The sequence below is a fragment of the Drosophila virilis genome, chromosome 3, assembly GCF_030788295.1.
Source record: "Drosophila virilis strain 15010-1051.87 chromosome 3, Dvir_AGI_RSII-ME, whole genome shotgun sequence".
Lineage (NCBI taxonomy): Eukaryota > Metazoa > Arthropoda > Insecta > Diptera > Drosophilidae > Drosophila > Drosophila virilis.
In genome coordinates this window covers 16,514,842-16,541,330 of record NC_091545.1, presented here as the reverse complement: position 1 = coordinate 16,541,330, position 26,489 = coordinate 16,514,842, and the positions used below count along the sequence as shown (strand labels likewise).

The window sequence follows — 26,489 nt, the reverse complement described above, 5'->3', positions numbered from 1 at the left end:
ATATTTTATATTATTTTAAGAACGAAAAGCATAGCACGAAGCATGTTCGTTCGCCTTACGCTTTGTATGCACTGCGTGTTGTTGTCTATGCACTCACTTTACACCCCAGACAGGCATCGTCTGCTGTCCGACTTGCAGCCATTTTTATCTCGTTGCGGCTCTCGAGTGTCAAAGTGAGTTTAACCCCACGCAATTCCCCTCGCAACGCGCCATCGACTCGGGCTGGAGGCGTTGCAAACTATTATAATGGTCCTGACTGCCTTGAACCGGCGCAGGCTCGAGCTGCAGCAACGCCAACTTGGTGATTTCTTTTATTTCTTTCTTGCTACATAAAGTGTTGTATAGAAATTTGTTTTACTGCGTCCTCCCATATCTGCTGCATGCAACAGCCTCCACACGATGGCAACGGCGACAACAACAGCGTCGCATATTGCAAATATTTGAGGCATTCAAGATTTATTCGTTTCCATTACTCGGCGGGGCTGGGCGACTGTATCTAGTGACTGCTGCGTCTAGTACTCGGATTCACATCCACTTAGTGAGATGCATTGTGCTATTTCAGTTCCCCTTCTTCAATCCCCACGCTAGTCTGGGTTGGCATCAGCGGAAAATCCATATGTAAATACAATCCATTGCAATCCATTATTGTTTCTCGTTTTACGTTGCTCCCAGTATGTTTGCCTTTCGATGGGATAGCTTGTTCAGCTTTAAAAGGCGTATTGTTACCCACTAAAATCTTTAAAAGGAAACCCCGACAAGTGTAATTATGACATTGTGCATGGTGGTGCTTATAATTGAAGGTCTGCCACAAAAGGAAGCAAAGCGAAACCAGCAAAGGGCAAGAGAACTAAGTGGGAATTAATGTTGTGTGCTGCAAAACGCAGCTAATGGGTGTCTATTCAGCTGGAAATGCTTGATGAGATTTCAACGGATGAAAAGAGCGTATAGTAAGCTGTGTTATGCTCAGGGGACACTTAAATACATGAGAATTGCATAGAAAGGCGATTATTTAAGTTTGAAAAGTCCTTAGAAACGGGCTCTTGGTATCATTTACCTAAAGAATTTAGTGGGCTTGTCTCGGCTTTATGTATAGAATCTGTAGTGAGTGCACTTTAAAGTAACTGAATTCTTAAAAGGAAACCTAACCTCACTATTTGACACCCATTACACCACAGCGTCGAGTGAAAAGTGTCGTAAAACAAAGCAAAATTCACAAATTTATTATTCCTGCATAAAGTGCAACCGAAAGGTAGTCGAAAAACAAACAAATGGTTTGCAAAGAATGGCAACACTTAAAAGAGTGCTGGCCCCCCAACAGGAGGGAAGTTGCATGTAATTGCCCCGGCAGTCGGGAGCAGCCCGCATTTTAAGGGATTTTTGTTTTGGGGCAACAAAGCGGCGCACACACACAATTAAGCCAGGCAGGCAGCATACTTTATATATGCACATACATACATATATTCTAGCTACTATATATATGAAATTCAAAGGAGTTCCCTATTTTTCCTCTTTAAATGCAGCTATTTTTCTTTTTTAAATGCAAATTTACGCGTTCCGGAAAATGGTAGGAAAGAAAAGTCGGCAAATTTTCAAAAAGAATATAAGGTGTATTGTGCTAAATAAAATTTGTTAGTTTTATAAATGAATAATCTGTAATCTTGCAGTTTTCATCTATTTTTGTTATTTTTCAATCACCCAATTTTTGAAAGTATCAACAGCTAATTATTACACTCGAAACACAAGTAGGTTTTATTATAATTTCGGTCCCTTTCCATTTCTTTTCTGTGTCTGTCTGATAAAACTTGCAGGTTTCATGGAACGTTTTAATCGTAACCCCTTGAATGTGGCCAAAATGCAGACTGCTTTCATGCATGAAAATCTGGCAACTGCTTGTGCGAAATTGGTTAGCAAATCAAATGGTTGTATTTGTTTGCCTTGTTTGCCTGTGAGTTGCGATTGGGATTGATTTCAGAGCCAAAGACCGAAAGCTGCCTGCAGGCATTTAGCAATGCATCCACGTCAAGCCCCACATTAAGCTTTGTGGCTACTCCAATGTCGAAAAGAAGGCCTGCTGTTGGCTTAAGCCTCTTGGCTTCTGCTCTAACTCGAGTTGCATTTAATAGCGCAGAAAATGTGCAAATTACCACAATGCCATAGAACTCAACTTGTGTTCGAGGCACTTTATGCGCTGCCCTAAACGCTTTGGTTCAGCTACTTCAAAAACCACTCAGCCTGCCAGGAGCTGGGTGTGAAGTGCAAACAGCTTAACGGAGCTGTAGTTTATGCCTAAGAAGAAGTATTTTAATAATAGAAATTTTAATGACCATAAGTAAATTTAACTAAAAGCTCAAAATCTGAATAAAATCATATCATATACAAATGATGTTACAAATAATCCTATTTGTAAGAAAACATAATAGAAGTATATGCACTTTGTGCAGCAACTGGGTTCCCTTTTCTTTTTTAGCTTTTCTCGAATACCTTCGATGCTTCTGTATGAAATGCTCAGATCCTACAAATGCCTTCCAAATATTTAAAAAGTGTTTCTTATCTGTAAAATCGATATGTAACAATTTCATCGAAGTCCTCTCTCAAAAAAAAAAAAAATGCTTGTGCTGCGTATCAAATACAAGTTTCAAGTTTTCCTTCACACATATGAAAGGATAGAGTGCTGGTTCTTAGCTGATTGTCTTGATCAATATTTTATATATTATAGAATTTGATAATTTCACAAGACGTAACGGCGCATTCTATGAGAGTCTAAAGCTAATTGTAATAATGTTCGGATTAAAGTCTAGCATAAGCTGATGATTCATTCGCAAAACCGCCTTAATACAATTTGTCTTTTGCTCTTTATCTTATAGATTTCTTCCTTCAAGTGGAAACTCAGTTCTCATTTGCATATATATCTAGATAGCAGCGAATCGTCGTTTGATATCTCTTTAACAAGACTATTTGCTCATCATTAGCGGTTGCCCCCTCCACTCAACGTTTGATGTATTTCGATTGAATGCCAAATAATTTTTCGCACATTTTTTACACGCTTCTCGTACACTTTTCATTTGATTTTCCATTTTTGCATTTTCTTGTGCATTTCCGTTAAGCTCGTTAGACAGCTGCCTGCTCGAAATTTGCGTAGTTTAGGCCACGGCTGATGCCGTTTTGGCTCCTCGGGCGATTCAACGATTTTTCAGCTTTTACACGACATTTGCTACGCAAACAAAATAAACTGGTTGCCATGGAGCCCAAGGATCCTGTCCGCAATTGGGGCGAGAATAATGGGCGCACTTGTTCGCCATTTGTTATGCAGAGGGGGGATACGTAATGTGTGGGTGTTGCAAGGGGGTGGGGGGGCTGGTTCAGCGCTTGACCATTAAGTAACGCATAGCACGGACCCCGCATGGGTTTGCGTTTGGGGTTAACGTGCACGTTGGCTTTTGGGCGTTGTGAACGATTGCATTCGGATGATGTATGCGTCGCGTCTAGCAGCCATTTTTTAGTCTTATTTTTTTATTTTTGGTTATTTCGTTGGTTTAGCGGCTACAAATGCGATTTGATGCGTTCCCTCGATAACAAAGTTTTTGGCTCTTTAAAGAATTGCCAAGTGGCAAAAGAAAATGATTGATTCGACTTGGAATCAATTAGTCTACGGAAAAGTTAGACTAGAGTTAGACAGAAGTTAGTTTAATTCCATTTAACTGCCTGAAAGCTTTTATGTGCTTGTTTTTCCTTCGTGCTTAACTGCCGTGCTTTAATTTAACGAAATTGAATCAATTTTTGATCGAATGAAGCTTAAAACCAACTCTTATGTGTGCTGTCGAAACAATTAATCAGTGCTCACATGCTCTGCGTGTTTTTGTTGGCATTATGGGAGATACACATTCATAGTTTCAAAGTGGAAAATGTGGTCGGTTTAACCTGTTCAGAAGATTTTCACTGTTTAAGCCAAATGAAATACAAATGTGCCTAATGCAACAGCTTGTGCATAGACAAATGGCTGCTGGTCATGAAATGCGTTGCCGCATAATTTGACCAGCAACGAGATGAGCTTAACAGACAGACGAACAGGCAGCTAGATAGACAAATAGACGGACAGGGAAGACAGCCAAGAGACTAGCTGAAATTGAATCGAATTGTACAACAAACGACGCTTGTGGCTCGTTGAAGTGTCAATGGAAGCATTGAAGTGTGATTTTTGGGTTTGAAAATCAAATTTCAGCTATGGCAAATGCCTGCTGATAGCAGGCTAACTGTCAGCAGGACAATATATACCATGGCTGGCATTTTTCAGCCAGTGCAAATAAACAATTCCCATTTCGAGTGCCTGTCTGATTGCAGCTATTGAGCTAGAAAATGCCTGACAACTGTCAACACAGGTGCATGCCTTAGACCAGCCAATTGTGGGCGGATTCAGCCGTGTCTTTTTCTATCCTTTAACAAACTGAAGATACCTTAGATTTCAGTACTCATTATGACCATAAAATATGTATGCCAATTAGACGCCAGCTAAGTTGCAATTTGTGTTTCGACGTCCCACACAAAACTAATCCCCTTGCCAAGGCACAACATTTTTAAGCAGTTCCCTGAAGACGCTGTCGACAGATGTCTCCTGGCAACCAGCCATCCAATCAACCAGGTCCACCTGCAGTTTCTTACAGTGGTTGAGAAATAAAAGAAGTTAGCAACTGCCTATGACCTTTTGAAACTAGAATTACATCTAATAAATAACAACTAAAAATATGTATACTTTTTATATTTTTAGACATGCACATGCAAGAAATTTAGATATTCATATTTCAATATAATCCTTTTTTATCCTTTGTGAGTTGTCCATGCTCAGTTAGTTAGTTGAAATGCGATATTTTTGCCATATTTTTTTTTTAAACAATATTTTACCAAGTCTCTAAATTTTGAAAATCCCAAGCATCTACCGACTTTTCAGCTTTGTTATTTTTGTGCATGAACTGTATTATTTACCACGGTGCTTTGTTGGGGTAATTGATGCCGGAAATTGTTGCAACTATGCTCAAAAGCGTCTTTTGGCGGCAACCAAAATGGTTGCAACTTTTCGCAACACAACTTTTGTGCAAACGATGCCCACCTGCTGCCCCATACTCAGCCCTTCCCCCAACTCCTTTGGTAACCTGCAGGATCTCTAGTAAACGACGTAAATTAATAACGACTCGCAAAGAAGCGCCAACAGTTTTGCGGCATCTGCCTTTGACCTCACGATGCTGCCTTATTATTGTCTCTGTATTTAAGAGAGAGGGAGACAGAGAAAGAGAGAGAGAGAGAGAGAGAGAGAGGAAGAGGAATTGAGAATTGCCCCTGGTGAGCAACAATTGTGGAGTTGTGGACCAACTCACACAATCGTCCGTCAAGACAGCATCATTAGTCAAAGTTGTTTTCCGCCCAGCAAAAAGAAAAGTGCCCCATGAAAAGCTTAACGGGAAATGAAAAGGTAGAGCCGAAACGAAAAGAAATAAAACAAACTCTCTTTAAATGTGGCAGGCAGTTGAGTTTATCTGTGTTGGGTGTCCTGAAGTACGCAAGTTGATTAGCATGATTAAAATTTTCCTAATTATTTGCGAACTCAAAGAAACACGACACAGCCACAAAACATTTTGTGTCGGGAAAAAGTGCTTGCAGCATTAATCAACAGGTGTTGCATTTTTGCTACGGTTGCCAAGGGACACAAAAAAAAAGAGCCCTACTAATGAGCTGTCCTAAGTTTTAAGGCAATAAGCAAGAAAGAAGACCCACGTCTTCAAGATTCACGTTTGTTATCGTCTTTAGCTAATTGGATATTCATGTAGACCTTCTAAATGATGTTATACAAATATCAAGCGCGTATTATTTGCAAATTATTGTATTGTTATCGATCATCGTAATACCGCTCAGATACAAATCTAAAACACATGATTAAGGTCTGTCTAATGTTCCCAATTTGCATGCTAATTAGAATGCCAAATCGAACAATAAGAAACATCGGTTGACAAGCCAAGAGAAGTCATTTTTACGAATAGAGCAATTAGATGGGGCAAAGCAATTGTAATCAAAACAAGTAATAATTTAGCATACACCGACTAACACCCGTGTGTACATATGTATACAACTTCCGATTGCCGTTGAATCACATCACGAACCCATTTTATTATCACTCGAACTTGACCCATACTCAGACTAGCTCAAACAAACCGAGCCTCTGTGTTTGTGATCTTTTCAATGAACATATCCGCTCTCTCTCTGTTGCTCGCACTCTCTCTCTCTCTTCTGCTTAATTCTTGTTGCTTGCATATTTCTTTGCTGGATTTGCTCAGCATTCTTTGAGCAGCAACCTATTGCTACGCTCTCCTTCAGATTCAAGTTATGTTACCTGCTAAAATGAAACCTGCATTTGTCTTGATACAGTGGTACATTGAGTCAAATGTGCAACATTTTAAGAAATGCTATATTTATTTATTTATAATAATTAAAAAATTTAATTGAATTTAATATAAGCATTTCCATCTATATTTATGTGTTGTGCATAGCATAAAAAAGCTCATTTGTACGATTGACCACAATCTCATATCGTTTGCAAATTCAAATTATTCTGATGCCAATGTGCGAGTATTTTTTAAGCTCTCTGCGCTCACTTTATTTGCGCGCGTTCTTCTTACTGCCACGTTCGCTCACCCGCTGCCACTCTATCTCTGTCGCTCTCATGCTCCAGCTGCTGCGCTCTTTACAGGTCAGCTTGGCCGCCTCAGTTCGCCGTTTGCCGCCGTTGTGTATTGTACACGTCGCCTTCATTGTCTTCTAGTTCATAATTAAAAATTTGTATTCTGCTTGGTGTAAAATAATAAACAATAAGAAAAAGAAGCAGTTAAATATAAGTAAAACCAGGAAAGTGCATAACAAATCGAATTGAAACAAAAGGCAATTGAATTCCAAGTGCTTCAAGTGGCATTTCATATTCCATTTGTCGCGTGAGTAAAACCGACAATGTCTCACGCGCTCTCTCGCTCTCTCTCTATCAGTCTGTGTGTATGTGTGTGTGTAGCTGGCTGTCTGGCCGCTCTTTTGGTTGTTTTTGTGCCGTTTTTTTGTTGTTGTTCCGCTTGTCCATGATTGTCGCTCATTTATCCGTCTATTTCTACCTGTCAATGTACATACTTACAAACATATGCACACGTCTATCTCCCAGCTATTTATCAAAAATATGTACTCCCATCAGAGAAATCATCAATTCAATTTTGTAGCAACGTTTTATCGCTTTGTTGTTTGACAATAGGAAATTGTCTGTTTAGTCGTGTTCGGAGCTTCTCAATCGCAACGCCGGCAAAGCTCCCGAAAATCATAAAACATCAGCATAAGATCATAAAAAGTGTCCACTCCTGTGCCAAGTGAACAAACTCGTTGTTCGTCTTACGTTTATATCAAGTAAAAGTGTTTCACGCATTTCAAAACAGCAAAAAAAAAACAAATAATCGCCGTACCCGGACTCAGTGTTTTAATTCCCCACCTCAGTCCGTGCACAACGGCCACGTTATCGTTTTTCTACCAAATACTTCAAGCAAAGAGCAAAACATTCGCACAATTCTTCAGAAACTTGACGTCACTAAAAGACAGTCATGCATACATACAAGCATAAATGCCTTCAATACTTGTGTATGCTTTAGTGAACATGTGTGAGTGTGTCTGCAATTGGCATACCAATGCATGGCTGTGATCGCTCCAATTGGAGTCTGTTCTTTGTCTTATTGGCAACGTTCTTCGTGGCATATTCTGATTCAGCCGTACAACAACAGTTTGTTTATTTCGCTGTCCGCTTTGTTATTGAAGTGAAATTTTTAATTCGAAATGAATAATCAATTCCATAGGTGCTTATAAATATCTAAGCACGTAGCTTCATAGAGAGCTGTCAATGACCCACGTCGCCTGATTAAAATATTCAATTTACCTATTTTCTTAATCTATTTTTTTTTTTTTTGCTGGGATGATGATCTGATAAGAAATGATCTATAAAATAATTTGAGCCAATTCTATGTATGCTTAAATATTTATCGCAAGCGATGCTAATTAACGTTAACTCCATGCGCAATCCCATTAGCAAAACTAGCCAAGATGTTGGATTTTATTTATATACCAATTTTATTTTATTAAACATAGCTCCTGGAACTTGGAACTGGGACCTATTATTAGCATTGTTTCCAAAGAATCGTACTTCAACACTTGCGCAAATTAGAAAATATAAATGTACTAGAAAAAATATATATGCACTCCTACGATATTATTCATGTTCGCAAAGCTCTCACAATTAAAGAAATAAAATTGATTAAAATCAGAACTAACCTCGACAGGCCCCTGCTGGACTCCTAATACACTGCAAGGTTTTGATTAGCGTGCTATTTTGTGTCGTCTACCTTTGTTAAATGTCGAGCGAGTGGGTCCGGAGCCCGCACTAATGATAAGAATTCATCCCATCGACGTAATCGTCTTTGCTCTATCAAAATGATAGTCATCAATACGTCTGATGTAAGTGGCATATATGTTTGTTATTGGTTGTGGGTATGCTTCATTATATACTCGACTTTCGTTATACCCTGTACACAATTTAATTCGGATTCTGATTTGTTGGCATGTTCTTATGTCCGTGTTTCCATTTGTATCGCATTTCAGTATCTCATATCGTAATTAAATTTTCATGCCTGTATGCGCAGCAATTCACAGCTGGTACAGAGTATCAACTAGTCGAGCACTCTCGGCTAGAGCAACTATTTTTGTTTTTGGTTTGATGTGGTTATGGTGCGTGATATCTTCTACTCAAGTGGTGTCGGTATCAATTCAAAAATATGTATATATTTTTAGAGCTTTACTTGCAGGAGCTTAGAACGATGCTTAGAACAAGGCGTGCGATAAGCATATACATTGACGATGATCAGGTATACACATATATCAGCTTTGAACTGATCAAGCATTTTGTGAACGTCCCGTTATAAGTATAAAGGGTTTTTTTTTTTGTGGCGTGGGGAACTACTCGAAATTATCGGATCATCCGATCAGCTCAGCCACACACGTGTTGTAGTCTGTGTTGGCATTCGTCTTTTTGGCTTCAATTACGAATCATTATAGTTGTGCATTGCTAATCAGCTCAATTAATCATTAGGGCCCTAGACCTGAAAGTACTGGAAATTTGTTGGGATAAAATAGTTGTATGATAATGTGAAATTTATGTGCAAGTAGCTGGTTTTTAAGATTGGAACCGCCTGGTACGGATTTGCTTATGTCAAGCTAAAGATTTACGTGCAGAGTATAAAAAACCGGCTGGTGCTAATGAAAATTGTAATATTAATGAACTCGATGCCACTATCTTATGCAATTACAAATATAATGTGCTGTGTTAAGGGACTGACCATGCAAATATACTCATTCAGGATTCTTGTTGCACGTGTGCAATAACAAGTTGATTTAAAATCATGACAGAAGTTTTTTACTTCTTGCTGCTTATCGTGGCAATAACTAATTAGTTTTTTGTTTAACATGGCAAACACTTTTAAAATAGCTCAATTCTGGCTAAAACGTTTTAAAGCTCGACAAAGCCGCAACTAGATACATATTTGACTTTTGTGCTACGCAAAACTAGACAACTTTTAGTTGTTTTTTGAAACTATTTTTTTTTTTTTTTTCGTATTTGACGGCTGAGTACACAAAGCAACTATGGCATCGGGGGCTCAGGTGGGGTTTAGGGGGGAAGTGGTAGCTGTCAAAACACCAAAGTTCAATGTAGGCCAGCACAAGAGTACTGTTAAAAATAAAACAACAAAAAATATAGCGCAGTCACAAGACAAAAGCACTCGCTTTTTTTTTACCAGTGTAGAAATAATTGAATAAAGGTAGCAACGCAGTTTATGACAATAAAAGCGTCGCGAGGCAAGGGTAGACATAACATTTTTTAATAACCAATATTCAGTTTGTGCCCAGAGTATGCAAAGAGAAGAGTTTTCTCATTCATCAGACTATTTGTAAAAAATGATACTCAGAGCAAACACTTTGCTAACAGAAAAGTCGATGATAGAAGACTATAAAGATAGAATATTGTTTATATGAAAGATTATGTCTTATGAGCTGGTAGATGTTGTAGTGCGAGGTTTATCATACAATAATTAAGTGAAGTATTTTGGATATTTCATGAACTGCTCAAACGCATAACAAGATAAGATAGAATGCCATTTTATAGGGTATCGCAAGCACTTGATTCAAAGCGGAATAGGCAAACTCTGCAGAGCAAACACGCTCTTTTATGTTGATATGGGGCTTGGGGCTGTGTCTGGCTGCCGTCGATGCTATTTTAATTTGAAGTAGCCATCGGGCAAACAATCTGATGTGGCAGCACTTGACTTGTTGATGGATTTGTGCCCCCGAGGGGCTTGGGGGCTGACAACAAATCTGGCAAAAACGGCAGCTAAATTCGCATAAAACTGCGAATTTAATTTCGCAATTAGCTGTCTGAAATATTCCAATGGCCCACGTACTTTAAAACTCGAATAAAAAACAGACAGCTGAACAATTCATAAAATTAAAAAAAATATAGTCGATACGGTCGAGCTTGGCTAAAACAAACAATGAATATTTCGTATATTTCATTGCATATTTTCCAAGCAGTTTCAATAACTCTATCTCAACTTTATTGACTCACACTTTGACAATTTCGCTTGATTTGCAAATGATTCTCTATAGCGTGCTTTGACTGTATGTGCATGCACAGTATTTAATTTGCAACCGCAGCACAGTTTATACGTTTAAATGATGCATGAAGCATAAATAAACCAAACCGATTAAAACTTCCACTGGCGCAACAGCATCTGTGATAGTTTCTATGCACACACTTGCAAAGGGTATTAGAACTTTTCTATGACTTGTGATGCTTATTTAAAATAACAGCTTTAACGATTTTCAAACTCACACGCATATTCTTTCAAACAGTACGACAATAATCTTGCCGAGTCAAGAATCTTGTCATTCTTGATTGAAATCTAGCTGTCTTTAATCCTAAGTCTCGCGGGCTTCTTGCTTTTCTTGCTGCAGGCCTTAGATAAGTAGTCTATGCCTTCTTGTTGGAATAAAGTTGACTTTATAAATATATAGGAAATATGAGAAGAGTAGCTAACTTATTCCATACGCACATTTAATAAAAATTATAAATGCAAGGGTATGTCACATTTGTCATAAGGCCGACAATTGTTTCTATTTGATTTAGTTTTGTTCATTTGAATGCAATCACGATAATTCTCCATTGCATAACATGAAGCAGCGTAATTTACGCCCGCCCGCTTTATTTGTAACCCATTTGTTTCCATTTTAGTTGGAACTATCGAAAATTGTATTTAATTAAAACGCGCACAGCATAGTATTCATAATGAAATGCCTTTGCACTGAATGCTTTACCTTGTTGGACTTTGAGAGATTTGGCCAAAGTTAAATGCCAGTGGGCGAATAATGATAGGTTTGTAAATTTGGTTAAGCAGAATTCGGAGCTAAGCTCTTGATATTCAGAGAAATATCTCGCTAGCATGGTAGATACTCAAGTTATGAATTACTATTTGTAGGAGAACAAGTTGGAATTCCCACTGAGTAGCATTTTATTGTGCGTTCGCAACAGTGGGGCAATAAAAAGTAAACTAAATCCGGGACTACTCCAAATTAAAACCAAACCCCAAGCTGGAGATTCGAAAAACTGCAAACTTGAATGCATATCACATTTGCCACACAGAATTTACGACCTGTTCTTTCACTCACACGTACGCACACACACACACACTTGCAATTTGAATTTATTTTGCATGAATGCAGCCCAGACACAACTTCCCAAAGCCCAACCACACGCCCCAAAAAGGGAGCGAGATCTATAAAAAAATATGAAAAGGAAAAAAATAAATTAAAATAAGAAACGTTTTTAATGTCAGAAAGTCACGTATTCGGCCATTTGCTTGTCGAAATCACGAGTGGGTGGCAACTCTGGCTGACGGTTGACTCCCCCGCCAGCTGGACATGACAGAGGCAGACCGGGTGCACATAACAAAAGTTGACAATTAAGGAGGCGAGGGTAGAGCTCATGTGGCAAGAGTTTCGGTGTGGACATTGTCTGCTTGTCGGTCTGGCTTTGTGCAACGACATGAATGATTACAAACTTGTTGGCTAGTGTAAATTAGCTGCAAGTGGTGAACGGGTTACCATGGCAAAATGTGCTGTTGTCAAGGAATTCCTTTGCGGTCAAATGGAACATGAAATGGAACACCAGAAGACAGGAAAATCAATAAAGTTTTTGGCCAAAGTTAATGGAATATTTTATATCTGGATTCATTCAGAATAGCCTATGACATGACAATAAAACAGAACAGAATAGAAGCAATGTTAGGAAAAATATGGAAATAGTGAGGAGAAAAGATTATATATAGCTCATGATTACATTAGCTCTATGGAGTTCGCCAAGAGTTTTTGAGAAACATCTGGCCAAGATCAGCTTACTATAACATTTACTTCTTATTCATCATGTAAATATAAATATTATTATATCCACTGGAGAGATCTATTAATATCATTTTCTATCTATCATCTATCATTCAATGTGTTGAAAGTGAAGTTAATTGGAGATTTTTCTTGGCTTTCCCGCAGACGGGTCTAACCCTAACACCCGAAATGCTGCTCTCCACCTCCGAGTCATCGACGCACAGCGCCTCTGAGGTAGCCGGACGCCTGCAGGTCGATGTGCGGACCGGCTTGAAATGGACAGAGGCCAAATATCGCGCCAAGATCATCGGCCACAATGAGCTGAATGTCATCGAGGAGGATCCGACATGGAAGAAGTACATCGAGCAGTTTAGGAATCCACTAATCCTACTGCTGCTTGGCTCCGCTCTCGTCTCGGTGATCATGAAACAGTTTGACGATGCCGTCAGCATAACCATAGCCATTCTTATTGTGGTTACGGTCGCCTTCATCCAGGAGTATCGTTCCGAGAAGAGTCTGGAGGAGCTGAAGAAGCTGGTGCCGCCAGAGTGCCATTGCCTGCGCGAGGGACGCCTCGATACGTTCCTCGCACGTGAACTGGTGCCCGGCGATGTGGTCTATCTGAATGTGGGCGACCGTGTGCCCGCCGATGTGCGTCTCTTTGAGGCAGTCGATCTCTCCATTGACGAGAGCAGCTTTACTGGCGAAACGGAGCCGGCACGCAAGATCACCGACGTGCTGCTAAACAATACGAACGTCAAGGACCACAGCAACATGAAGAATATCGCTTTTATGGGCACCCTGGTCCGCTGTGGCAATGGCAAGGGCATTGTGGTCAGCACGGGCGAGCGCAGCGAATTCGGTGAGGTCTTCAAGATGATGCAGGCCGAGGAGGCGCCCAAGACGCCGCTGCAAAAGTCAATGGACATACTGGGCGCCCAGCTGAGCTTCTACTCCTTTCTCATTATTGGCGTCATCATGCTGCTCGGCTGGCTACAGGGCAAACCTCTCTCGGAGATGTTCAACATCAGTGTCTCATTGGCTGTTGCCGCCATACCCGAGGGTCTGCCTATTGTGGTGACTGTCACCCTGGCACTGGGCGTCATGCGCATGGCCAAACGCAACGCGATTGTCAAGAAGCTGCCCACCGTGGAGACATTGGGCTGTGTCAATGTCATTTGCTCGGACAAGACCGGCACGCTGACCAAAAACGAAATGACGGCCACAATTATCATTACCTCCGACGGGTACATGGCGGACGTGACCGGTGCCGGCTATAATGACCAAGGGGAGATACACATTCGTCACTGCAACAACGTGGAAATGGCCAAGACGAATATCACGAATCTCTTAGAGATTGGCGCCGTTTGCAACAATGCCTACATACAGAATGGCACGCTCCTCGGACAGCCGACAGAGGGTGCTCTCGTTGCCGTTGCCATGAAGAATGGCATGTATGCCACGGCCGAGAATTATGTGCGCATCCAGGAGTATCCCTTCAGCTCGGAGCAAAAGATGATGGCCGTCAAGTGTATACACAAATACAACAACAACAAGGAGGAAATCTTCTTTGCCAAGGGCGCCCTCGAAATGCTGCTACCCCAGTGCACCAAATATCAATTTGGCACTCAAACCGTGCCCCTCACCAAGCAGAACGAGGCTGAGTTTCTGGCCGAGGCCTATGAAATTGGACGCAAAGGCTTGCGCGTGCTGGCCCTGGCCAAAGGCAGATCCATGCAGGACTTGATCTATTGCGGCCTGGTCGGCATCACCGATCCGCCGCGACCCCTCGTCAGGGAGTCCATTGAGATGCTGATGCAGAGCGGTGTTCGTGTCAAGATGGTCACTGGCGATGCCCAGGAGACGGCAATGGCTATTGGTAAGTTTTTTGAAAATTCTTAAGGTTCGATTTAATAGTAGCTCGGTTCAAACCCTGTTTGTTGCCTTGCTTTTAACACATTTAAATGTGGATAAATATCAGGCATATATATCATCTTTAAAGACAGCTTATTCGCTTCGTTTTCATGTTATCAATTAGCTGAAAAGTCAACTGATTTTCCCGTAGAAGTTTCCAATTCGTCCTTCAATCAGCGGCGCATCTGTTAAATCCAGTTAAAAAGCGTTTATCTGCGCTCGTTTTCAGCTAGTTTGGGCCGACAAGCTCTTTGCCTAATTCAATTCAAATGGCAAGTAAGCCAAACAAATAGTTTGGGCTGAGTTCACAAATTTACTTTCTTTTTGGCATAATCTGAACTCAAAACTCAATTAAAAGCTCTTTAGGATATGCTCATGTTAGCCACAAATTGTTGGCTTTAACCTTAGTGCCAGCGAGCCCAAAACTATGCAAATAAATTTGTCAACGCTGCGTAATTAAAAGTGACAGCCTGGCACGCCCACAAGTGCCCCCTCTTTGCTTAAATCACCACAATTTATGCCCGGCACTAAAATAAAATAAGACTGGACTATGATGTAGTATGTGTGCTTGTGTATCTATGTTGTGGGGCTGGCACTGAGAAGTCAAGGGTTAAGGGCGTGAGCCACATACAATGGCAGCCAGCCTGTCCTGCCGGACAGCCTAAAAGTATGCAAACAGAATTAATTAACCATGTCAGTTGAAGCAGGCTAAAAGTTTCCAGCTCTCAGCTCTCATCTTTCGGTTCTCAGTTAGCCGCAAGTCGAGTTCCACTTGAAGTTTTTAGTTTAGTTTAGCTGCACTTGGATGCAAGTTGGTCTCGCCCATTCTCGGAGGAGCGTGTGTGACAACTGTACTTGAACGTCTTCATGTAGCCCAGTGTAACTTTCAAGTTTGCAAGCGAAACTTGCATAAAATTTGCTGGCAAAGTGCAAAGTGCCTTCCTAAGCTGATGACAACTGGAATGCACTTTGAGCCCAACTTTTTCATTAACTACAAAGAACTTATGTTTAACCATATATAAGTACCTAAATAGAAGCCGCCAACATCTCGTTTGAGGCGTGCAACGAAAAATTCACCAAGCTCAAGGAATGTACACTGCCAGAAAAAAATAATTCTAAATACACATATATCAAGATTGAATATAATAACAGAAGAATATTAATCTTGTCATTTCGAAAGTGTTCTTATATGAAAACAAATGTTTGCTCATATCAAGATATTTAAAACTTGTTCGGGCGTAAATTAAAAAAAATATCGAATTTTTTCTGAGTGTACAGTAAAATGCGGTTAGGGAACGCAGCAAATTGGAAAAGATATCGCACAAAGCGCCCTGAAAGCAACAAAAAATGAATCAAGAAATGAGGAAGAAAAGGGAAAAAAAGTACAGGAAGCTAGCACAGGTAGCGACATTCTCCTGCTCAGCGCTGGCTGTTGTCCTGGCGCCCGCAGGGCGAATAGAACCAGACCCACATCTAATATCCTGCCACGCACTGGGGTAGCAACAGCAGAAGCAGAGGTAGTAGTATCTGAACCATCAGTAGCCGCATCGTCAGTCGCTGAAATAATTAACTGTAGCCCAAACTCCCCATCGTCATCGTTGGCGTCATCGCCAGGTCTCATCACCATCACCATCACCATCATCGCCATCGTCATCATTTTCGTCTGCAGCAAACAGGAATTCATCAACATGGACAACAACTTTTGCTCCATTTGTAGTTCCAGCTTCACTACCTTCTGTGCAACCTCTTGCTTTACAATACTCTACTTTGAAAAAACTTCAATTCACTTTGCAGCTTGTTTATATGCTTATAAGAGGGGTATAATGAGTTTGACAGTTTGTTTGCAACATATCTAATATATTCAAAGTTATGAAATCGAATTGGCTTAAACAAACTACATTTTAGTGTTAGTTAACACGCTCAGGCGCAGCCAACTTAACAGGATGCCAATCGTTAATGCATTCTCAGCCGCAGCCAACTTAATAATACGTTAAATGCTTTGTATAATGGATCGCAAAAGTGAATTATCTTTCGATTATGATTACTCTTTTTAGCCAAAATATTGATATCAATAGCTCTTTATTTACCACCGATAGTTTAATAGCTTTAAAATAATTGCTTTAAAATTTGGTTTTTGTATTTTCTACAGGGCATCTAAAATGTTTTACTTGCTTCATTTTGCGATATCCATTTTTTTGTTGCTTGCGATTTTCCTCTTTGGAGCAGTGAATAACGGCATAATTATAGAATGCCCGCATCATCGGGGGGAAATAACTGAATTTGATTTAAAGCCTCGAGCTGCAGACCTGCATATTGATTGAAATTTGACGTTCAAATTGCAAATGAGTTTCCGACACTCTCCTCTCAGCGACGCTTCCCCCTTTGCCCGGCAAGTCTATCTGTTATTATAAAGACCCCAAAATCCGCTTATGGGGTATGCCCTACCTAATTGGCCACTAGCTTGGCCCCCCGGCCTGTTGTCTAGTTACTGACCAGTTTGGCTGAACTAATCCCCAGTAATTTGCTGTGCACGTACACTTGTATGTATGACTAAGGACGATGACTGCACCCAGACAAGTAGATAGATAGATGATGGACGATGGACAGACTGACAGGCGGACGGCTTTATTGAGAGCTGGAGCAGACTTAATTGAGTTGGTGTATTTCATTTTCAATTTGGTTGCCAATTATGCAGCCTGCTTGCCTGTTTTGTCGTTAGCTGCTTAAATAGAGCTGCTTCTGCTTTACGGCTAATTTAATTTGCGGAATGTTCGTCTGGCTCAGGTTTGTTCGTCTCAATGGCAACCGCAAGTCGAATGTTGAGCCATACCGCAATTGTAAAGTGTCTAAGTAATTAAACATTTAATTAAGCTAAAATGTTATTAAGCTTTCGATGGTTTTCTTATTGAGTGAAGTAATGTAAAAAGCGACAGTTCTATCGATAGTGTTGCCTGATATGTATCGATTAATATTAAAATTACTACCATTTTCATTTTATTTCATTCAATTTCTCATATTTTAATTATATGCCCGACATTAACATCCTATAGCTTCAACTTGCCGTTCTCACATAGTTACAAATATCGATTCTTGAATGCCCGTTGTTTAATCGATTACATCGATAAATATATCGATTTGTTACATAAGCGAAGTAAACTCTCGCATCTAAGACACATCTAAGTCGAAATCTATTGAGGCTTCCTTCCTCCTGAATCGGAGTTTTATATACGCAAATTACAGGTTACTTAATTTAATTTATTGATTGTATATCGCTTAAAGAAGCATTATTGCATAAGCACTTGTTCGACAGTAAAGTCAAAAAGCATCCTCTCGCAAAGGCTAAGCATCAGCAAATTCTAATCAATGCCACATATCCGGACTGGAGTCACGCCTTCAGATGTTGCTGATGCTGCCGATGTTATCGCAGCTGCAGCTGCTGCTTCTGAATTTCCCTCAGACTTGACACATATCCAATTAGCGAAGTGCATTTGGAAATGCAGTTGTAATCCAATAGGAGAGCTCTGACATGCAACCAAGAGTGTTGAACATCAATCGACGAGACGCCTGGCGCTGCTTAACAGGCCAGACTTCTGCCCGAGCAGAAAGCCAAACGGAAGCCGGAGATAATCTCGCATCGCTGGCCATGGCAGCAGGAAACATCAAGGGAGCGAGTCGAAAGTCATCATCAGCAGCAGCAGCAGCAGCAGCAGCGGCAGCGGCAGCGTTGAAAGAATTGTCACGTATACGCAAGTCGCTTAATAAACACAAGTACAAGAGGCATGCAACAACCCGATCCCAATCCCAATCTCAACCCCTCCATGTCAGTTGGCAGCTACCGATATAAATGCAAATGTCACAAACAGTTCGCTTGGGGCGCTCGACGCCCACAATTTTCCATTACCAAATGAGAGCATTCCATGCAAGTTGTTGCAAGCGCTTGTTCTTCCATTTTGCTGCTTGTTGAAGTTTCCTTTGTTTTTCTTTTTTCTGTCGCACACAAGATTTTTGTTGCTTTGATTTTATTTTGATTTTTGTTTTCATTTTCTCTATTTGTGTGTTTTTTTTTTTTTTTTGCTGGCTGCTCAAGTGGCATGCTGCATGCGCTTGTTGCATGCAGCTCGCTTAATATTTTCATAAACTTGCCCATCGTCATTTTCATGCGCTTGCAACTTTTGGTTGTGCCGCAACCAGCAAAAACTTCTCTAATCCGCTTTTGGCCTGCGGTTTTGTTGGCTGCGACAAATTTTTGAAAAACTTTACAAACTTTTCCAGCTCTTTCGCTCTCGTGTTGCTTTCAACTTTGTTGCATGCATTTTCCACATATTTTAGCCAGGCATTTATCAGCCATAACAAAGTTTCAAATTTGACTAATTTGTTGATGCTTTTGTCAGTGGCCTGTGTCATGTATTGAGGGCCTGTTACCAGCTGCTCGACGCCTTTTTGGATTTTATTCCCACTAATGCCTTTTTAAAGCATTTACAATGATACGAATATGTGCACAATGCCAAAATATTTGCTATTTCGTGCACAAAGTAAATATTCTAATTAATATATGTATATTAAAAACGTCTGCACTTTACTCTATTGCAAATTAATATTTATATGTCCATAATATTATGCATATATTTATTTTGTGAACATTCTCGACTTTAAAATGCATTGCGCCAATTTTCCAATATCATGTCGTGGCATAAATTATAATAATAATAAAAAAAAAAAAAAAAACAAGAAACCAAATTGCAATTAAGTCTTTTTTCCAACCTTTGTCGCAACGCACACGTTGACAAAAAGTTTGATGAAAAATTGTTTTTCTACTTTTTTGTTTCTTTTATGGTTTTGTGAAAACGGCAGCCTTTGAAGATTGTGGCTGGGTTTAATGAATGCTCGTTTCTGGGCGTGGCAGATGTGCGGCTGTCATCAGCAGAAATTGAAAATCCATTTGAAATTGAATTTTTGTTCTCTCTCCACATGCACACATATTGCCAATATTTACAGATTATGCTCAACCTGCGGTTGTTTGCCATTGATAGATTTTGCGGTCAATGGCAAACATGAATTGCACGTGAGAAAACTGCTGGCACAGGTGTGCGCTCACCTCCAACTGGCAATCGCAAATGCCAAATGGCAAATGTTATGGCTCCTAATTTAATAATAATTATTTAACGATTGCCTGTGCAATATATATTGTACAACAAAGTGTTTGCTAAACGATCATTTTATAAAGTATTTAAATCATTCGGGCAACGCCTGGTAATTTCTTCCAGTGGAATAGGTATTATTTATTCAAGCGATGAGTCGTAATAAAACTTGACAAGAGTAAAGCAAACAAATATAAATCAGGGCGCAAATATTAAAAACAATCAACATGTTTTATCGGCTGTGATATAAAGGAAGCAAAAACTACTAAAATATGCAAATAAAAACTTCTTATAGGTGCTAAAAATTTTCAATTATAACAAACGAAACTCTTGCTCGACTAGAAAATACCCTGCTGCATTGATTTTGTTAAACAAAACATGAAAGATATTCAAATTGATCAACTTAAATGCAGCAAAAGAATATTCCACTAATTAAATAGAACAAACTACAAATCACATTTTAAACTCAGAAATTAAAACTTGATTTAATTTACCTTGAAAATGCTTTCACAATTTTATGTGCACAGGGTATGCGAATATAAAAAGGGCGCATAAAAATATTCCGAATGAATTTAATGGTTGGATGGTGAAGTAAACTATTTGCCAGAATACTTGGCTTGGGCGGGGGGACTGGGGGACGTGGCTTGGGTGGTCGGTCGGCGGATGCTTTGGTCCGTCGCTTGTCATAAATGGCAACCGCCAACTGCTTGGCCAACAAAATGGCGCACATTCAAGTTTTGCATTAATTTTAATTTAGAAGCGAGCACCAAAGCAAGATGAAACAGTTGATAGACATTTACGGGGAGCTGTGGAGTTGACGGCCAAATAAAGAGTTTGCCGGATGCTGCATCGCGTCCACCTTCGCCATTTCCGGCTGCAGAATGTGGCAGCAGAAGATATCCCTCGGTAGCTGCTATGCTGCTTTTAATTGTCTCTCGCGGCGTCCTGTGCGCCGGCACGATGCCGAGGAGCCGCTGGGGATGATGAGTGTGAAGACGACGTTGAATGCGTTTTAATTACGTTCCCTTTTGCTCATTTTGCTGCACATTTTTGCCCATTGTTGTTGTTGGTGTTGTTGTTGTTGTCGTCTCTGTTGCTTGTTGTTATTTACTTCAGTGAGTTTTCGCTAAAAATTTTATACAAACAGGACAAGAGATTGTCCTCGCACTTGCCAAGACAAATACGCGGGCGCCATAATGAAAAATGGCGACGCGACTTTTGCAAAACATCCTTTTGTTGTTGATTTTCTTCTTCTTGTTCTTCTTGGTTTTGTTGCCATTATTGTTGTCTGTAGCAGCTGGTGCTCCCTAGCGTACTTCATAAATGCGCTCAAGTGCAAAAACAACAGGCCAAAGGGAATCTATGGGAAATGGCAATTGGGGAATGCCTTAACTCGCAGTTTCCCTTTGAAGTTTTTCATGTTGATTCACAATTGAATTTTAAGCAACGCCCCCCTCGCAAATTAATAATTGTTTTTGCATTGACTGCTCAGACTTCAAGTTTTCAACCTCAGCTCCTTCCCCAATCCCAATTCCAACTCTAACTTTAATTCCAGCTTAAATCTTTGCTTGCCTGTTGCTTTGTTTGGCTCTGCGCCAATCGCTTGGAAAATTCAATGAAAAGGGAAATCGCTTGCTTTTCATTGGCATTCAAAGAAATATCAGTTCAAGCAAGCGATTACTTCCTGGATTACACGAAGCTTAGCTAAACATATTGCGATCCATTACTTATTATTATTATATTTGCATGCATTTGTTGTGTGTATAGCTTGTGTGACAAATTAATAACAATATAAGTATTTCATATTTCTAAAATAAGCAAATGATATTTTATTATTATTATTAACCAATTAATACTTTGGATCATTGACAAAGTGAATTTTCAATAAATTTAAGCATCCCTTGTGGAATATCGCTTGCTAACAATGCTCCAATTATCATTTGCAGCTAGTCTGATTGGCATTGATACCATACATCACCAGACCCTATCTGGCCAGGAAATGGATCAATTAAACGAGCATCAGCTCGACAAGGTGGCCAACAATGTCAGTGTGTTCTACCGTGTCTCGCCGCGCCATAAGCTCGAGATTGTTAAATCGCTGCAACGCACCGGCAACATTGTGGGCATGACAGGTGATGGTGTCAACGACGGGGTTGCCCTCAAGAAGGCGGACATTGGCATTGCCATGGGCAAGAACGGCACCGATGTGTGCAAGGAGGCGGCTGACATGATATTGGTCAATGATGACTTTCACACCATTATGTGAGTAACAGAGACAATTCATTCAAATAAATGCTTTTAGCTGCTTCATTTGCGTAAGTGTTTAAGCATGCAACTCTCGCTTTGCCTATAAAGTATTTTCATTAACTTATTAATGAAATATATTAACTTTATACGCTTGCTTGCAGCGCTGCCATTGAGGAAGGCAAAGGCATCTTCTATAACATTCGGAACTTTGTGCGCTTTCAGCTGAGCACTTCGATTGCGGCATTGGCACTGATTGCCCTGGCCACGTTGATGGACATTGCCAATCCGTTGAATGCGATGCAGATACTCTGGATTAACATCATAATGGATGGACCGCCGGCCCAGTCGCTGGGCGTAGAGCCCGTGGATCATGATGTGCTCAAGCAGAAGCCGCGCAACGTCAAACAGCCGATGATCACCAAATCCGTGGTGGTCAATGTGCTGCTCAGCGCCAGCATAATTGTGCTGGGCACATTGTGGGTGTTCCAGCGGGAGATGGCCGATGGCACGCTGGGCAAAACGAAGCGGGATACGACCATGACATTCACTTGCTTTGTGTTCTTTGACATGTTCAATGCGCTCTCCTGTCGCTCGCAGACGAAGAGCGTCTTTACCATTGGGCTGACCACCAATAGAATGTTCCTGCTGGCCGTTGCCTTTTCGATCATTGGCCAAATGCTGGTCGTTTATTTTCCACCGCTCCAAATGGTATTCCAAACAGAAGCGCTCACCGCCTACGACATACTCTTTCTGGTCACGCTTACCTCCTCTGTGCTGATCGTCTCCGAGATAAAGAAGTGGTTCGAGCGCTCCCTGGAGCGCAAAATGTACAGCACCCGGTCCGAGTTGGATTTTGTATGACAAAACGCAAGCGCTAGAGCTGAGTTGCACCCAAAAGCCGAGTAAATTAAAAAATTAACAAACAAAAAAATCACAAAAAAATAGCAAAACTATGCAAAAACCAAGTGAGGAGCGTGGCAGCGTGAACGGAGCAGAGAGCGAAAGAAACAGAGCAAATGAGCGACAAATCAGCGAAAAGTGTGTTTAATTTTACATTTGACTTAGTCAGCGCCAGAAAAAAAAACCCACATCAAATTAGCAGCAACAAACAAAATAAATTGAAGAAAAATGCGAATTCAAAAACAACAACAACAACAAAACAACAAACCCAGAACCAGATAAATGATAAAAAAAAAAAAACAATGGAAATTCAAATTCGTTAACATTTTGTGATCCCGACAATTCCAATCGATTTCGTATGTATTTATTAGTAGCAAAATGTAATCTGGAAATTATGTGTTGTGTTTTGTGTTGCGTCTCTTTGCAGTTTTTGGCATAATTTATGATTTTTTATTTTATAATTTTAAATTCTTTATTTTGTAAGTAGACAAATTTGTAGTTGTATTTCATGTTCAATTGAGTTTTAAGTTTGCGCAAATCCCATTTAAAGAATTCCTTCAACGAATTCTTTATCGAAACTAAAAAAAACAACTAATCTCTGCATATCTCAGCGCAACCGAATATTTCTATTATTTATAATCTCTTTATGCGATCCCACTTCTTGCAAACATATCAATATATCAAAATCTTTTCCATTTACGCGCTCTAGTAATTAAATGATTTTTGTTTTAAGGTCGTATCAAAGTGTTTAACATTCTTAATGAATGTGTCTGCAAAACATTTTAATGTGATATTATTTTAAGCACATAAAAACGAGAAATATTTCACACATATTTAATATAAAGTTATTATTATGATTATTATTCGCTTTTAGCTCAACAGGTATTTTACATATTTTGAAATAAATGTTTCATTTTTAAAGCAAGTCAAAGACTCACCCTCCTAACTATCTGATTCGATAACTAACCCAATTATTATTATCTTTCTCCAACAGCAGCTTCAATCCAGCAATAATTCAAAGGCAGCTGCATTCAATTGACAAATTCCCGACAAAATGTAAAATGAAATGTGCAATAAGAGTAGCGGGGAGAACGCAAAGCGTAGCAAATGGTTTTTTAATAATTTTGTTAATTAATTTATTCGGTAATTCAGATTTGTGTACAACAACAAACAAAACTCTAGCGCGTTGACAACAACAACAACAACAACAACAACAACAAAACAAAAACAAAAACGAGAACAATTTTCGTAACAAACAATTTTGATCCAGAAATTTAAGATTCTGTTCAATAGACAATTCAAAATATTCAAATATTTATTTCTAAAATTGCGCTCTCAATAAATATTTGTGTACTTTGAGTTATCTGAAATAAAATTCATTAACTAAATGGAATTTATATGAAATTAATAACCACAACAGTTAAAACATATTGTTAAATGTAATGCCTTAGTTGCGAATATATATATATATATATTTATATATTCATAAGAAGCAAGTGGTATCACCAGCTATTTATTTATTAACAACACAGCGAGTCGCAATTAGGTTAACAGCAACAAAAAAGCAATAAGGAAAACAATACAAACGGTTTTTTTTCAAATATATGTACTTATAAAAAATAGGTTCTCATTAGAGTTGAAATTGCAGAATATCGTAGATTTCTTGTATCAGCAGCAAACTTGCAATAAACAAATATTTATTTATTGCTAAGAAATATGAGTAACACCTAAACTATATTGAAGGTGCCGTAACCAGACCTCTTAAATATTCAAAAATCAAAGTGTTTAATGTTCTTTAGAGCGTCAACCAATATCATTAACATGCGATTCATATCATCACAGCTCAGCAAAGTCACAGATTCATTGTCAATTTATGTGTAGTATTTGAACGTTGCACAATGCACCGCACCGGAGCTTTGAAGCACCATTTCTTCTAGACATTTGAAATCTATTACCGATTAATTAGATTAGATGATGCATATCACACACATTTGTATGAAAAAGGCAAAAGGAAAGCTACTCAGCAATCGCCTTTGATCGCGCGCACTTCAAACATCTATTGCACTCTTTGGCATTTTGTCGATCAAGTCAGATTCTTAATTAACAACAAAATTTGTATACTTTAATATGGACCAAGCATAAATATTTAACACAATTGTTTACACACACAAACATCAAGCTTAACTCTGACACTGCACACACTCATATATCATGGCAAAGAAAATGAAAACAAAAAAAAAATTGAAAATTTCACAAAAAAAAAAACAAAAAAAAAATGAAAAACTAAGAAAGTATTTCAACTAAATTTAAAGGCATCATCCTAAACGTCTCAAATCATAATCCACAAAATATACAACTAATACACAAAGTACACAGAACATCTCATCCACAATGGTAACAATAATTAGTAAATTAAGTGTATTTAATTAATTAACAATTGCATATGTGAATGTCTGAATAATACAATTACCAACATACGAATAAATTATTAGTGGAATATTAGCAAACAGGCATTTGATGAAAGCGGATACCAGATTTTGGACAATTTTACAGATACCAACCAAAATAAATTTGTCTCGCTAATTAATCGGTTTAATTATAATTAATAGTACGCTTTCACATTAAATATTAATAATAATCATCATATGTGCTCTGTGTAAATGTCTAAAACTAATTCAACACACTTTTGCACATGGTTAACTTTAAAATGTGGTTAAAAATTGCCGCGAATTTATGGTCTATCTATGTAGTATTTCGATAAAGCTCAAGTTAAATGGCCTTTCAATTTCTGCTCTATTTAATAGATCTTATATTTTTATTAGTTAATTGACTCAAATGTCTTGTACAAATCACTGAAATTAGTTTATTTTGGTTGTTTCTGAAAATTATGCGCTAACTTGAAAATGCGATAACTTAAAACTATAAAACTATGTCTAACTGTGCTATTAAATGTAAGCTTACTTGATATATATATATATATATATATATAGATGAAATAACCGTATTAGAGCTAAACGATGCAAATACTAATATTTTAAAATACATCCTAACATTCTAACTGTTCGTTTCTGTTTCCACTAGCTTTCACGATAACGCTTAATCAAACTTACACAAATCGACCTTTCATAGCTTACCTAAAACTAAACTCTACAATTCAACCAAAAATTTCAAGAATTTCACGTTTTAGTTTACTAAAATGCGCTCTAAAAAACTAAAAAACCAAAAAAAAAAAAAAAAAGAAAGATATACTAAATAAATTATACAACTAACAATATACAAGTATATAATAAATTAAACCATTATAAGTATTTAATGTGTATCACCAAATAATTAACAAAAAGCAGAAAACAAATATTTACTAATAAAACTAAATTTATGTAGTACAAAACAAATGTAGCTTTTTGGATGGTTGGAAAGCATTATACTAGGATATTTTGAAAGCTAATGAAATTGTTTAATTCCAGCTTGTTAAAAGTAGGTCATCTTCAGCCAATCAATATTCGTCAACAGCACGAACCCAAAATCGGGCCGTGTTCCGTTTTTTGTAAGCCATTTTTACTTTTTCCCATCTAAATTATAAATTTTCAATTAATCCATTTATTTTAATTTTATTGGTGATAATATTGTGATTAAATATTGCGAATTACCTCCAAGACGACTTGATTAGGACATTTAGGTAAGATTTACAATATCTTGTATTTCCATTATTGATTGATTGTGGTCAACAATTTCATCCCAACAGGTACAACATATATTTAGATGACCAAACGGCGCAAACCAAACCCAAGTGCCTGGAAA

The 26,489-nt window shown here is 38.8% G+C and overlaps 1 protein-coding gene across 13 annotated transcripts in view; it reads left to right on the top strand.

Moving 5' to 3' along the window:
* Positions 1-23,902, top strand: part of SPoCk (secretory pathway calcium atpase) — a 75,819-nt gene extending 51,917 nt beyond the window's left edge. For 6 of the 13 annotated variants that reach the window (XR_011416303.1, XR_011416305.1, XR_011416306.1 and 3 more), the window contains 4 exons: positions 12,658-14,371; positions 21,491-21,806; positions 21,953-23,047; positions 23,686-23,902. Coding sequence is in view for 1 of the 13 variants with exons in the window: in XM_070207809.1 (XP_070063910.1) it covers positions 12,658-14,371; positions 21,491-21,806; positions 21,953-22,652 (2,730 nt within the window). In the remaining 12 variants the exon portion in view is untranslated. Of the gene's footprint in view, positions 1-6,756; positions 6,972-7,292; positions 7,426-8,345; positions 8,521-8,864; positions 8,928-12,657; positions 14,372-21,490; positions 21,807-21,952; positions 23,525-23,685 lie in introns of those variants that run through there. The other 7 variants (XR_011416309.1, XR_011416310.1, XR_011416311.1 and 4 more) reach the window with 7 other exon arrangements.
* The last annotated feature ends 2,587 nt before the right edge of the window (positions 23,903-26,489 follow it).